Here is a 15667-nt window from a genome sequence, read left to right on the forward strand (position 1 = left end):
GAGAGAGAGAGAGAGAGAGAGAGAGAGAGAGAGAGAGAGAGAGAATCTCAAGCAGGTTCCACACTGCCAGTGCAGAGCCTGACATGGGGCTTGATCTCAGGAAGCGTGAGATCATGACCTGAGCCGAAATCAAGATTGGGACGCTTCTCCGACTGAGCCACCCAGGCGCCCCAGGATTTCCTTCTTTTGAAAGGCTATGTGTGGTGCCTGGGTGGCTCAGCTGGTTGGGCATCCGACTTCGGCTCTGGTCATGATCTCACGGTTAATGGGTTGGGCTCTGTGCCGACAGCTCGGAGCCTGGAGCCTGCTTCGGATTCTGTGTCTCCCTCTCTCTCTGCCCCTTACCAGCTTGCACTCTGTCTCTCTCTCAAAAACAAATAAATAAACTTAAAAATAAATAAAGGCTGTGTGATATTCCACTGTGTGGATAGACCACATTTTCTTTCTCCCTTAATCTGCCCCTTCTTACCTATCCTTGAGCTCAGTAATGAAAGCCTCTCCCATCCTCTTTCAGCTAGAAGTTTGTATGAGGATTCATGTTTCCGTCTAGAACTGTGTTCTACACTACAAGTGTGATGCCAACCACACATGTCAGCTCCTGGTGTAGTTTTAAATTTTCTAGTAACCACATTAAAAAGACAAAAAGAAACAGATGAAGTTATTTGAATGATACAGTTTATTTAATCTGATATATCCAAAATATCATTGCTGCATGTGTCAATACTAAAATATTTACACTGTTTCAGCTTTTAAATGAATTAAAACATAAGTAAAACTGAAAATCAATTTTCCAGTCACACCAACCACATTGTAAGTGCTCAGGGACTCCCATATTGGATGGTGCTAGTGTTCAAGTTTTCTTTGCAGTTTTTGCTTTTTAGAAATCATATTTCAAAGCAGGTAAGTGTGAGACTATTGGTTTCTTATGCTCAGATCTTTGCTCTGATGCTATAAGAGCTACAGTATAGTTAAGACCCAAATGAAAATTAACTTCCAAAGGTTTAGCTGTTTTTTTCTTTCAAGCACAGATTTATGAATTACCAGTGCATCTATGGCTGTTATATCTTTGGCAGGTATTTATTTGAAAAAAAAAGTTTAAAGTATAGTTTTTATTTTGTTTTCTTATAAAAGTAGTAAAAAAAAAAATCCCTAATTAGCAAAGGAGATAATTAAGTAAGGTAAAAATTAATGCTGTGAGGCATTAACACCTGGGCAGATAAGTCCACTAGACCCTTTTTGTTTATATTTACTACGTTGCACTGAAGCTAAGGTACAAATGATCATCAGATACACCTTTATCTGTGCACCCCAAGAAGGAAAAATTGCTGTCCATTTTAACTGTAAGATGCATTCCAAATTCAGTGATGTGCGCTTGGGCATAGACAAAAATACAGAATCAAGTGAATGTTTACAGGTTTTGAAAATGGATATGATACATATATACTTCGCATTACCTGACTTTTCTTGTTGAGGAGATTGTCACCATCTTTTCATGCGAGTAAGTCTGGCCATCTGTCTCCTGTCCCTCCTCTCCGGACAGGCTGTAAAAGCCAGCACAGAGGCCACTGAGCTGCTGCAGAATATCCGCCAGGCAAAGGAGCGAGCCGAGCGTGAGCTGGAGAAGCTGCAGAACCGTGAGGACTCCTCTGAAGGCATAAAAAAGAAGCTGGTGGAGGCCGAGGTGAGCAGGGGACCTCAGCCCACGGTGGACTGAGCCTGGGTCCCGGTGTGGCCGCCTGTGAGCTGCTGACCAGCTTTGGGCCGTGCGGAGGGAAAGACACTGCAGAACCACCTCTTGCTTATGTCTGGCCAAACCACTTTCCCTTCTGCAAATCCTTTGAAGCTTGAGAGGAGTGGCAATGTTTTCCCCAAAAGGGAAAAAGAGATGGGTCACAGCAGCTTCAGGTAGAAAGATGTTCTGCTAAAAGCTTTGCCTTTCTGTTTTCCTCGGACCTCACTATGCTGCGAGGATTTGTGTTCAGTAGATGAAGTGTAATTCCATCCTGAGTTTTCTTCCCTCTGCACCCTTGTTTTTCCTTGCCTCTTCCCCATGGTGTTAATAACATTATTTTTCAAGGCTTCGCCTGTTACCCGTGTGTCGATGGCCCGCAGGCCTAGATTTTGGGCCTCTTCTCTCCCTCGAATTCTTTGTTGTTGTTGTTGTTGTTGTTGAAATCTTTGAAATAATTATACAGGGAACACATGAGTATCATCTTGTTGTAAAAAATTTGAACAGTACTGAAGAATATAGAATAAAAAGTAACACTTGCCCTTCACTCCGCCTCCCCGCCGCCGCCGCCTCCTCGGTGATGGTTCCACAGAACAGATCAGAATTGATTTAACCATCCCCCCACCCCGTTGCTGGGCCCTCTGCTTTCCCTGCCTCGGTGCCGGCTGGTGCATCAACTCTAGAATGAACTCAGTATCTTCCCCCACGAGTGGGGCTCCCTTCTTAATCTCCTCATGCCAGCCAGGGCCACTGTCATTTATCTGGTCACCCCCTGGCTTGAAACTTTGACATCGTTGACTTCTCCTTGCCCCCCTGCCATTCAGTGAGCCACTCAGTCCTATAAATCCAGCCACGCTGTCTCCCCCCGCACCTCCCCTTCACCCCTGCTTGCCATTTCTGTGGGCCTCCTCGTGGTCCAGGCCTTCTTTCCCTTAGATGAGCACACTAAGTAATTTCTTGGCCCTCCGCTCCCCATCTTCCCTTCCCCCCAGCTGGCTCATATGATATAAGACTCATGGGCCTCCACACAAGGCTCATCAGCACCCCCTGCCCCATCCCAAAGCTTTTAGAGCTTCTCTATGCCCTGTGTGCACCCCTCAGCTTGGTACATGAGACTCTGAACCATTTGACTCACAAGTGCCCCCTTTCAGCTTTTCTGCTACTCTGTCCCCTAAAGCATCTTATGCTGAGCCATGGGAGGCTTCGCCTCAGCCTAAATTGGCTGCCTACCCCTCCGTATTTCTGCTAATGCATCTGCCTTCATCCGAAGGGCCTTCCACCCTCACCTCCCACCCTCCGCCCTCCAAAGCTCACATCTCTGTGACTTCTCCCTTCAGCTTTCGGTGAAAAGGCCTCTCTCCTGCCTGCAACCTCCCACAGCACTCTGTACCTATTTTCTGTATGGCCCTTCCCCGTCTTAACCTATATTATGTTTCTTTGTGTTTGTCTTATCTTTTCCAAGGGCAGGAATTATGTCGGCTTCGCCTCCGTATTTTCCGTGATGCCTAGTGTGATACTTTGCAGATAGTAGGTGCTTGGTAAATATTTGAATGAATGAATGCACTCTTGTAACCCACACAACCGAGTACTTGGATTCTAGAAATCTTATTTTTTCTCACTGTTGCTTCGGATACCCGAGACTTCTCTTCCTGCCTTGCGCGTATGCTTCTCGAGGCCGCTCTCCCTCGGTGCAGGCGCTATGCCCATAGCGGTTACTCCATTAAAACTCTCTGATTGATTCATGATCTACAGGAACGCCGCCATTCTCTGGAGAACAAGGTAAAGAGGCTAGAGACCATGGAGCGTAGAGAAAACAGACTGAAGGATGACATCCAGACAAAATCCCAACAGATCCAGCAGATGGCTGATAAAATTCTGGTGAGCAGGAACAAAAGCTGAAAAGTTAAAAGACCAACAGGTTAGAGGTTGCAGAGGGAAGGGGGTGAAAAGAAGAACGGCCTGCCGTCAACAGGGGAGGTATCTCCGAGTAGGCGAATGGAGAGAAGTGGTTTCAGTGTCTGCCACATTCCTAGGATAGCACGAATAACGAAATGTCGGACATTTCAGCACCGGTAACAGATCCGTAATTATTACTTTTCTGCTCTGTTTGCTACTGCCTGACATTTTAAAAACACGAACGCGCATCCTCTGTCATTTCCGTTAAACGTTTTTACGGGAGCATTTACGTACCACCATCAGCAGAGTTTTGTATGGCTGTTAACTTTGCGAGGCCAACTTAAAAAAAAAACAAAACAAAACAGCAGGGATTTAGACCTTTAAGACCAAAGCCCAGATTTTTGCTTTTGGAGAAGAAAGAAATTAGTCACGCAGGGTTGTTTTTCTCAGAGTAGTATTTGTCATAGATCCGTGTTCACCCACTCACTCTCTCTGCCACATTCCGTTATTAGGATTGTTCCCCGCCCCCCTCCTTAATTTCCTTAGATGTAGCAGGTCTTTTTTTAGGTTTGTAAATCATCATGATTCTGTTTTCGGCTCTGGTGACCAGATTAACTTCATCAAGGAAGCCTGGCTCTGGGAGTACTTGCAGATGTGTTGAAGTTTTGTCCCAGGCAGGTGAACTTTTTGAAAGGACTGTCCTTGGATCTCAGTCCCCAAGCCAGGAACGTGTGCCCCGTTTGGGAGTCTTAGTGATGACATGGAGTCTGTTCATGGTCCCTTCCCCCTGCCCCTAGGGGACCCTCTGGGGTGGGTGACTGTTCCTTTCTGCCATAAGGAGGCGAGGCGGTGAGCAGGGCCCTGCACCTCTCTCTGTCATCTCTGCATCACTTCTGGGAATTGAGTCACCTGCAGCCAAATGAACTCAAGAATGGCCAACTTACAGGCCTGCCCTTAATACCAAAACTACCTCCCAAGCCCTTCAAAACTTTGCCTGTCTATGTTTGCATATATGCACGAAGATACGGATGCTCTTGAGCAAACAGGTGAAAGAGAGATTGGTTAAATTGTTTTGCTTTGACACACAGTCTTCGTATATACGTCTGCACACAGAGGCAAATGTGACCGTTAGTCTGCCCTTTCTGTTCTCTTGTTCCCTCATCAGAGTTTCTCTTGGCGATTGTCAAGTGTGTGAATTTTATCGTGAGTAAAATTAGATCCCACCAAGATCCCACCACTCTATCCCTTGCTTGGTGCAAACAAAGTGGTTAAGTCTCTTGTGGTTGCAAAGTGTTTCTCTGTTTAATGGCGATGTGTTCATTCATTCATTCAACAAATATTTAATGAGCTTCTACTATGTGCCAAGCACTGTTCTAGGAGCTGGAAATGTAGCAGTGAACAACAGTGTTTGCATAGCAGGACCAAAGAGTCTGATCTTATATGTATAAGCAAAGTTAACATTTTAAAAAAATGACAACAACAACAAAAAATGCCAAACCACCAAGAAGTCAGATTTAGGATATCTACTTTTCCAAAGATTCACTTGCAATTAAAATGTAGGAGCATAGACTTCTCTGGACTTTTGGATTCTGTGTTGTAAACTCCCATCCATACATAGATCAGAAACTGGGTGTTAAAAGTTCTCAGGTTCAGGTATCTGAGCATTTGACCTATTTTTAGATTCTGCTTTCCGTTCCTGTGCTGTCTTAGGAGGACTGAAACTAAGAAAAGATGATTATCAAGTGATTCCTAACATAAAGAAAGAGCAAAACATTTCTTTGTTCAAGGGTATCTTGCCACCTGCCCAAGCACCTTTGTGGTTGTGCCTTCATTTATCGGAAAGTGCCTGTTGCTCAAGAACCATGTGCTGACAGGCTGTGAAATATCCAGGACATGGGCAAAGGAGGTCCTTAATACTGTTATATAATGATGGTGCTTGGAAACAGATCCCCAAATGTCAATTGCTTTAAAATATTTGCTATTCTGATAAGACTTTTCACAACAGGTAATTGGGGTTCTCATGACAGCAAAATCTTTTGCTTAAATGGAAGAAGTCATTGCAGGAGATCCTTTATTGCACATAAAGCCCTTAAAGTATGTTTTTATTAATTAAGATCCTGTTTACATTCAACTTCTCAAGATCACATCTGTTGCATTGCAATAGATCTTGTGCACCTGCTCTTAAAATTGAACACTTTACTGGCCCCCGAAGCAAAGTCAGTGCTGTAGACTTTAGAATTTCAAAAGCTTAATCAGTAACATTTTATGTGCATGTGAATCTGAAAGTATTTTTTCCCCATTTTATGGGCACATCCTGTATAATTTCCCCATTCTTCAGAATGCTCATAATTACTTCCACTTCAAGGAAAAATTTCAAAACAATGTGAAGAGATGAAAACTTGGAGTGATAACTTTTGATATTAGTAATTAACTAATGGGTCCAGATTCACAAGAATTAATGTAGATGCAGATATCTGCAGTTTGCAGAGTGTTTCAGTGGATTGAATGCCACCTTTTGTAAGAATCAGTTTATGATACATTAGCAAGTGAATTGGTATAATTTTCAAATGAATTACAATTTTGTTTAAAAGCAGAAATCTTAGAATGAAGGGAACATGGAATCCAAACTATTTATATTCCTCCAAATTCTCTTCCCGTCTTTAATATATATGCATACATATTTACATCATTATTATCAGTGTATTTTATGTTCTACTGTTTCCATTAGCTCTGTATCCTATAAACCTGATATGATGTGAATGTCCCCAGACAGTCACATTCTGCACACGCCAGTTAAAAAAACGAAAAAAAATCATTCCAACTTCCAAGTGTTTGAACTGTAACATTAGTTTTCTTCACAGCTAGGGCTCTTGAGCAGTCACGTTGATAATCAGGAAAATATAAAATATTTTTTCTCATAAAAACGCAATTTGGAAGTTAAAAGAAATTAAAGATACTTTTCTCATTTAAGGGACAGTGAAAATGGCCTGAGGCTCAAGACAGTGGTCAGGGGCTTTGTGCTGCACTAAACTCTCAAATGTTGCCTTGTGACTGTCATTTCTCTGTGCACAGGTGAAGAGCTGCCTTTGTTTGTCTGACCTGTCACACGACAGAGTTCTGATCCCAGCCCACCAGCTATGTGTGTATGTGTGTGATTACTTGGACCTGGAAAACCCAGGGCCAAGGATGGGTGGTGGTTTCCTTCCCAAGAGCCTTAGGGCTAGTAAGGAAGGAACACGTGCCTGTTGCTTGTGGTACCGGTGCCAGAGTCATGTTTCCTGTGAATGTCTACACACATGAGCTATGTCTTCCCCTTTGCACACCTGACCGCCTGTTCTTTTGTGTCCAGGAGCTGGAGGAGAAGCACCGCGAGGCCCAGGTCTCAGCCCAGCACCTAGAGGTGCACCTGAAACAGAAAGAACAGCACTACGAAGAAAAAATTAAAGTAAAGACACTTTCTTATCTCCCCCAGCATTCTTCCTATGGCACGACATAGCTTCCTGGGCACTTTGGGTCACTTCTTGCTAGACTAGAGGACTGTTTGGGGTGAATGCTGTCCTCAGGCCATGGTGGGTGGTTTCGGGGTGTTACCCATGTGGGGGTCTTGATATGCAATGTTCAAAAACAATTTTTTAAAAAATTTTGTTATTAGTCTCAGTTCTGTCTTTAACATATTTTCACCCCACTATCATTTGGTCCATGATAATTTAGATTTAGCCACAGACTCACCATCTTTGCTTTTAATTTCCTTCCTGCATCTCAGACCTGATCATTTTCCTTTTGTTTAAAGTATATCCCAGATGACTTTCTTGAGTGAAGACCTGCTGGTGACAAGTTCTCTGTTCTGTGTGTCTGAAGGAATCTTTGTATCATCCTCATTCTTGAAAGGTGTTTTGACTGGGGACAGAATTCTGCGTTGGCAGTGATTTCTTAGCACATCCTTTGAAAATAACATTCCATCGACTTTTGGCTTCTATTATTGCTAATGAGAAGTCAGCTGTCAGTCTAACTGTTGCTTGCTTTGAAAATGTTGATCTTTTTTCTTTGGCTGGTTTTAAAATTTTGCTCTGTCTTTTGTTTTCTAAAGTTTTTAGGGTGATGCATCTAAATGCAGATTTATTATTTATCTTGCTTGAGATAAACAGGACTTTTAAATATATTGGTATCTTTTAAATTTAACAAAATTTTTTTAATGTTTAGTTTTGAGAGAGACAGAGGCAGAGTGCAAGTGGCGGAGGGACAGAAAGAGACAGGGAGACACAGAATCTGAAGCAGGCTCCAGGCGTTGAGCTGTCAGCACAGAGCTGGACCCAGGGCTTGAACACATGAACCGTGAGATCATGACCCGAGCCGAAGTTGGATGCTTAACTGACTGAGCCACCCAGGTGCCCCTATCTTTTATCAATTCTGGAAAATCATTGGTCACTATATCTCCCATATTGTCTCTTCTCCTTCCTTCTTCCTTTTTGGGAATTTGAGTAGGCATCACCTCTAACTTTTTTCATATTTTCCATTTCTTTCTCTTTTGGTGCACATTGTGGGTAAGTTCTGGCTGATTTTCTAGTTTACTAATTCTTACCTGTCAAATCTGCTGTTAAACCTACCAGTGAGTTTTAAATTTCAGTTACTGTATTTTTGGTTTCTAAACATTTTATTTGGCTCTTTTGCAAGTTTACTAGATTATTTAAGACAATAATTTTCTATTCCCTACATTCAGTTTAAAGCTTGTCTTCTGTTTCTTTAAACACATTAGCATAGTTTTTTATGTTCTTTATCTGATAATTCCAATATCTGTTCTGTCTGAAGGTCTGTTTCTGCTCCACTGTTTTTCTTCGTTGTTTCTCATGGTGCCTGTCTTCTTGTGTGCTTGGTCAGCTGCTCATTTTCCTTCGAAAATTATTAATGAGAATTCTTTGAGACTTTGAATGCAGATGTGTGCCCCCTTTGGGAGTGGTTCTGGGCTCAGATTTCTCTATCTTCTTACTCTTTGAAGCTATTAAAAATGAAGCTCAAGTTTATTTGGTTCAGCAAATGCCTCAAGTTAAAAACAGCTTGTGTCCTTCTTAACTCTCCAGGTTTCTGCTTTCACTTAGGATTTTAGTATCTAGTTTCTTACTCTCTTGCCAACTTTGGGGAAAATGTTTTCTGTATTTTATCTAGTATTTTAAATCATTTTCCATAGAAGAGCTGTTAAATTCAGTTATTATTTCAATTATTGAAATTATTATTTCAATTCAATTATTATTAATTCACTGATCAGAAAAAACACGAGGTTATCTGTTTCCTTTTAAAAGCACATCACATTTTCATTATGTTTTTGGACAAAGTCTTTAACTCAGTTTTTGTGTTCCTGAGAATCAGGCATTGGTCATTACATCTCAAATATTGCCTCTTCTGCTTCCAAATCAGACAATTAAAGGAGGCTTTTAATTTTTTGATGATCCTGTTATTGATTCGGTTGGTCTTTTCTGTTCCTTTTTTGGAGAACCAAACATGTACATGCCCACGCAGTATCAGCATCATCACCACCCTGGTCATCCCCCTGCCCCCCCCCCCTTTTTTTTTTTTTTTTTTACCCCTGGTGTTACTTTTGTTTTTTTTGTTTTGTTTTGTTTTGTTTTTTTTAATTAAAAAAAATTTTTTTTTTAACGTTTATTTATTTTTGAGACAGAGAGAGACAGAGCATGAACGGGGGAGGGGCAGAGAGAGAGGGATCTGATCAGAATCTGAAACAGGCTCCAGGCTCTGAGCAGTCAGCACAGAGCCCGACGCGGGGCTCGAACTCACATACTGCAAGATCGTGACCTGAGCTGAAGTCGGATGCTTAACCGACTGAGCCACCCAGGCGCCCCACTTTTGGTTATTTTTAATTAAAAAAAAAAATACAGAGGGGTGCCTGGGTAGCTTAGTCGGTTAAGCATCCGACTTCAGCTCAGGTCATGAACTCGTGGTCTGTGAGTTTGAGCCTTGCATCAGGCTCTGTGCTGACAGTCAGAGCTTGGAGCCTGCTTTGGATTCTGTGTCTCCCCCTCTATCTGCCCCTCCTCTGCTCATGCTCTGTCTCTCTCCCTCTCAAAAATAAACAAACATTAAAAAAATTTTTTTTAATACAGAAAATTAACCCAGAAGTAACCTCAATGTGTTGTAGTATGACCCCCTACTCAGTGTATTTTAAACTTTATATACCAGTCCTTTTGGTTTGCGTTCTTACAGGCTTCCCAACTTTTACCTTTGGAATAAACCAACTTCCAGAAAATTGTGAGAATGTAGTCCACTAACACCTGTGCACGATGAAAATAACCATTCTTAAAATTCATTCTGGGGCTGCCTGGGTGGCTCAGTCGGTTAAGTGTCTGACTCTTGATATTGGCTCAGGTCATGATCTCACGGTTTGTGGGTTCGAGCCCCACATCGGGCTCTGTGCTAAATGTGGAGTCTGCTTGAGATTCTCTCTCTCTCTCTTTCTCTCAACTCTCTCTGTCCCACCCCGGCCTGCACATGCACACGTTCTCGCCCTCTCAAATAAATACACGTAAAAAAAATTAATTCTGTAATTTGGGTGAGTATATTGACCTTCCTGTCCAAAAGCCATGTTCTGTCTTAAATTGCTATAAATGTCTACAGTGGTTCTCCTATTTCAAGTTCCTTGCTTCCCCCTTCCCCCCCATGCATCTTTCCTCTTGTTCTTTCTGCCAGTTTAACCCTATCAGAGCCGAGGTGCGTGAGTTCTTGATCGAGGCCTGTTCCTCTATACCTCTCATTGGTATCCATCACGGTGCAGAGTTGAGGTTTTATTCTGAGCAGAGTCATCCTGCAAATGTGCTTCGTTGCTTTAGCACCTGATAACCAGGAGCATACCTGGTCCAGATACTGTGTGGTCTCCACAGCCTTCTAGATGGGAAGAACTTTGTTTGATGGATCCTGGGGAATGTTATGGAAAGACTTGTTTTCTTCTGTCTTCCCTACTGGGACTCTTTATGAAACCATTTCTTTTTAGCCTGCTCTGCTTTGTGCTTCCTGTTTCCAGCCTCTCTAAGGCCATTTTAGTCATAATTCTGATCATACCCTAGATTCTGTCCTTTTCTTGTTCGTAATTTTAGAATCACACCCCGCCATCCTAGAGAACGGGCCACTTATCCTGTTGAGCTGCTCCCCTCCTCCCTTGACCTGTCCTCCACCTTTTGTTCTTCTCCACAAACTCTCATTCTATTTTTTTCATCAGTTGGTTCTAGTTTAAAGCCCTCTTTGAAATCTGTTCTTTCCTTTCTGTATCATGCGAACCCTGTCCCTGCTGACTGGCTCTTTTTAGGGACGACATCCCATGAGCTACGAAGGTCCCTTCACAATAGACATTGTGGGAAAGGCCGATTTCAATCCCCTCTGTGACCCCAATTCTTTCAGCTTCTTCTCAATATCAGAAGCAGTTGGTGTCATTCAGAAAAGGCAGAGTGGATTCTCTGTGTTGAGAAATACAGGGCAGTGGTCAAAGGCTCGGGCAAGTTATGTGACGTCGTCTTCCTTTTTCTTTCTTTCTCACTTGTTGTTTTGGCAACTGGTCGGGCTGTGTGTGCCTCGCGGAACATTAGATCAAGCTGGTAGATGGTGACACCGTTACTGTTTTATTTTTTCCTCTTGGGAACAGTAGGTGCTTGCAGTGGCATTCTCGGCCCTGAGAACACATGATTCCTCTTCCCCTGAGAAAAGGTTTCTCTTTCCAGTGCCTTCCCCCCCACCAACTCCCAGCTGGATCAGAGGAAAGAACGGAGGAAAGAGGCTTTTTTTTCCTCTCTCTCTTTTATGTTGTCTTTTCAAACTATTGACTCTCCACCTACTTTATCGGTGGGCAGAATCCTCCTGTCTGCGTCTCTTTCTGAACATCAGCCTTGGTCACATGGACGCCCTCGGCTTTCAGCTTTGTGTCCTTCTGTACACAGCCTTGGAGATATCTAGATTAAATCTGCACAGATTAAGAGCAGGCAGTGTTCTTAAAACTGGTGCATTGACTATGATAGAGTTGTCCTGAGGTAATATCTGCAGATTGTAAACTCTGGGGAGAGAGCTTTTTTCTCTCATTTTGGAGTCTCCTTCCACTGAGGATATACCTCTTTTGAGTCTTTTTGGCTGCTGATTTTATTTATTTTTTTTGGTAATGTTTATTTATTTTTGAGAGAGAGACAGAGCACAAGCAGGGGAGGGGCAGAGAGAGAGGGAGACACAGAATCCAAAGCAGGTTCCAGGCTCTGAGCTGTCAGCACAGAGTCCCATGCGGGGCTCGAACCCACGAAGCGTGAGATCATGGCCTGAGCCAAAGTCGGGCTGTCAACTGACTGAGCCACCCAGGCACCCCTGGCTGCTGATTTTAAAATAAGTTCTTAGCTCAAGTCTGCTATTACTTGCCATTTGATGGTCATATCTGACTTCTTACCCTCATCCCAGCTCATAAGCAAACTCCCAGTCTCCCTCTTTGCCCCAGAACTTTCTTGGCCTCTTCATTCCTCCTCTTTCTTTTCCCGAGTGCCCCTGGTTAGTCTACCCTGTTCAACTTTGCTACTCAGGACACTGATTTCTTTTGTTTCTCATAGGTGTTGGACAACCAGATAAAGAAAGACCTGGCCGATAAAGAGACTCTGGAGAATCTGATGCAGAGACACGAAGAGGAGGCCCACGAGAAGGGCAAAATTCTCAGTGAGCAGAAGGCGGTAGGTATAAGGAATCACAAAGCCAGTTTTCAAAGGAGGGTTTTTGAAACATGCCTGGAATCACACACACGCAAGGGGAGTCCGTTCCAGCTGATGAATTATTCTTCCTGCTTAATCCTGTGGAGTTCCTTGCCCACAGAAGGTTCTCTGCAGCTCCTTCCTCTCCTAAAAGCAGTAGGGGTGGTGGCTCAGGGTGGCCCATTTTGCCTTTCATGCTCTTCTTGAAGGACTCACGCTGGTCTATGATTAGCGTTGTCCTTCACAAGGCCACCTGACAAACCGCCCAGTGGCCCTAGGTCATCCTTAAGTGCCTCCTTCCTACACGCATTTGCTCCTTTCCTTCCTAACCCATGTAGGCGTGGGTTTTAGAAACCTTCCACTCCTCAGGTTCACCTGTGGTGCTTGTTAATCCACCTGCGACCTCAGACCCCACAGGGACTTGTCACATCAGAGTCTCTAAGGAAGGGTCCTGGGAAGTTGTATTTTTAACCAGCACCTTCCCCTCCTCCTCCCTGATTCTTACGATTTATTAAGTTGGCAAAACTTTGATGTAGAGCATCTAGGCAACGGTGGCGGGGTATGGAGGGATCGCTTAGAAAACGACAGCCCCATGGGCGATGAGAAACATGAGTTTGCAGGTTCAAGTTAGAGGCTCTGGCAGGCCCAGGGCCCATGCAGATGACACAGGGTTTAATGAGGCCTGCTTTTTCACAGAATGACGGGTTCCTAAGTTGGTCCTTCTATGTGGTTTTAATGCAGGCGGCTTAGGTAGTGTGGGGATGTGTCATCTCTGTTGGAGAAAACTGAGTGCCATTGTCTGGGCAGTAAGATCTGTGACCCTCAGGGTACATTCCAGTCACCTCCCTTGTTACCTCTGGTCAGATCGCCTACATTTCAGAGGAGCCTTTTACCCGGCCCCACGGCCTGAGTTAATCTCATTCTGGTAGAACTGTCTGTGTGTGAGGTTTCAAAGGCCGCCCTGTGTTTCAGATGATCAATGCTATGGATTCCAAGATCAGATCCCTGGAACAGAGGATTGTGGAACTCTCAGAAGCCAATAAACTTGCAGCAAACAGCAGTCTTTTTACCCAGAGGAACATGTAAGTATTCACATTCTACCTGCGTGCATGATTACACATTGGTCTTCTCTCCTGGGGCATAAACTTCATTCTTCTGTCTGATGAAGCCAGAGCAGATTTAATTACTTCTGTAGTTTGTCCCAGACCTGGTTATACTTGTGTAACTTTGCCTTCTTTTACATGTCATTCTGCCATGCCCTTTCTTTGGAGCTGGGTTTTCTTAAATACCTCAAATTGCCATCAGATTACAGAGTGCTTTGCTCTCTCTAATGAGGGCTATTAATAGGTGGCTTTTGGAAAGCTGTGGTCTTTGTTCCCCAGACTTGCCTCCCATGATTAGCCTGGTTGGGCCATCCGTCCCGCTGGTAAGTCAGGCCCAGGGGCATGAGGTTTGTAAGGATTCCCCGTGTTCTAGGAGAACTTTGATTTTAATCTTCTCCCCCAAAGAATTAGCATCTCCAGGATTTTGTTCCCCCCTTAGATACGTCTCTTGAGAGATATAAAACATTCCCATTTTCGCCTAAACTGGCTTAGTAGGCCACTTTTTGGTCTTTAAGTCATTCTAGTTTCTGATACTTGGGAGCAGTCTGGTGGCGAGGTGAGCAAGTCCTGTGGACAAGCGGAAGGAGTACCTTCCTTCTCCTCATCGCCCTTTCTTCCCCAGGGCCTGCCTTCATGAGTTTTGGGGCAGTCTTGTACTCTAAAGCGGCCCCTTTCTGCTCCTAGACAGACTAAAAAAAAAAAGTCTACCATAGGAGGGAAATGTTAGTGTCCCTTGCAGCCCCTGGGACCTTCCTGTAGCCAATAGATGAGGGCCTCTGAACAGTGAGGACCGAATGGGCCCCAGCCCCCCAAACTGGGCTCATGCACACGAGGCTGAGTCCAGACCAAGCTAACCTGGCAATGACCATCCATGCCCACTTACAGAGACGTGCTACTGTTTCTGTGTGCCCCTTCTGAGGGAACGTGCTCACCTCTAACAAGACTGTGATTTTGCTTGGCTCCTCCCACCACCCCCACCAGGAAGGCCCAGGAAGAGATGATTTCAGAACTCAGGCAGCAGAAGTTCTACCTGGAGACACAGGCAGGGAAACTGGAGGCCCAGAACCGAAAGCTGGAGGAGCAGCTGGAGAAAATCAGCCACCAAGACCACAGCGACAAGAACCGGCTGCTGGAGCTGGAGACGAGGCTGAGGGAGGTGAGAGCGAGGGGCCCTCCCCCAGGAGGATTCGCTGGGGGGTGGGGCTCCAAACCCAGCCAGGTGTCAAGCGTCAGTCAGTCAGTATATACACGAGAGGTGTCATGCGTCCCCGATCTGGGTTAGAGTCCCACTTGCACTTGTGAGTTTTGTAACCTTGGGTAGCCCAGTTCTCTCTGCGCTTCAGGTCTCTCAGCTGTCAGATGGCCATGATAATGGATCTCCCCCCCTAGGGTCACATGAGGATGATGTCAATGGGTGTGTTTTTCAAACTGGAGCCGGGAGGGCAGAGTGATTCCTCCCTTATCCTGATTTAGCAAGGGTCACGAGGGTCACGTACTTGACTGAGGCCACGCTTGGGAGTTTAGCACTCGGGTACGTAGGGAGGCTTCATGGCAGTGGAGCGGTCTCCTAGTGACAGCGGAAGATGAAAAGACAAATCTAAATCTTAGGTTTGATGGAAGGTGGTTCACTTCAGAGATATAAGGAAGCTGGGAAACGTAGCCAAGTTTTGGGGAGGAAAATACAGCACATTTGGTTGTAGACGCGTTGAGGGTGATTGAGGCTGTGAAGTTACACGTGGAACAGTACTCACTGTGTATTTGTTAAATGCCTTGCTATGTGCCAGCAGTGGTGATAAGACAGACCCCATCTCTGATCTTGGGGGCTGTCAGCTCGTAGGCAGGGTTGGCTGGTTGGACAGAGGAGTGCAGGAGAGGGGTCGTTGGGAGTAGGACATCCCAGCTGGGAGAGGAGACACAGTTCCCGGAGCCTCGTAGGTCTCGGGTAGTTGTGATGGAATTCTTCAAGGAGCAGATGGTCTCTCTTAAGGAAAAGGCTGTTAAGCAGACAGAGGTCTGAGGACTAACCTTGGGGAATACTCATGGGTTTTTTTTTGTACTGCAGTGTGAGAATGAGGCCAGTCCCCCAAAGGACAGGCAAAAAAAAATGCATTGTCTCGTGTTTTTCAAGGGTGGTCCAGGTGTACATGGGTCCTTTAGGATCATCTGGTGTGTCTTTTGAAATGCAGATTCCTGGGTCTCTTAGCTTTTTTTTTGAATGAAAT

General features: G+C 44.5%; 1 protein-coding gene across 15 annotated transcripts in view; it reads left to right on the top strand.

Annotated features, from left to right (window-relative positions):
• Positions 1-15667, top strand: part of CIT (citron rho-interacting serine/threonine kinase) — a 164661-nt gene that overhangs the window by 87369 nt on the left and 61625 nt on the right. For 12 of the 15 annotated variants that reach the window (XM_040443725.1, XM_040443729.1, XM_040443730.1 and 9 more), the window contains 6 exons: positions 1541-1681; positions 3482-3607; positions 6975-7070; positions 12208-12324; positions 13315-13424; positions 14427-14601. In XM_040443725.1, coding sequence (XP_040299659.1) covers positions 1541-1681; positions 3482-3607; positions 6975-7070; positions 12208-12324; positions 13315-13424; positions 14427-14601 — 765 coding nt within the window. The remainder of the gene's footprint in view (positions 1-1540; positions 1682-3481; positions 3608-6974; positions 7071-12207; positions 12325-13314; positions 13425-14426; positions 14602-15667) is intronic. The other 3 variants (XM_040443733.1, XM_040443734.1, XM_040443735.1) reach the window with 1 other exon arrangement.

This window comes from Herpailurus yagouaroundi, unplaced genomic scaffold, assembly GCF_014898765.1.
Source record: "Herpailurus yagouaroundi ecotype Mexico unplaced genomic scaffold, PumYag 191, whole genome shotgun sequence".
In the NCBI taxonomy this organism is placed as follows: domain Eukaryota; kingdom Metazoa; phylum Chordata; class Mammalia; order Carnivora; family Felidae; genus Herpailurus; species Herpailurus yagouaroundi.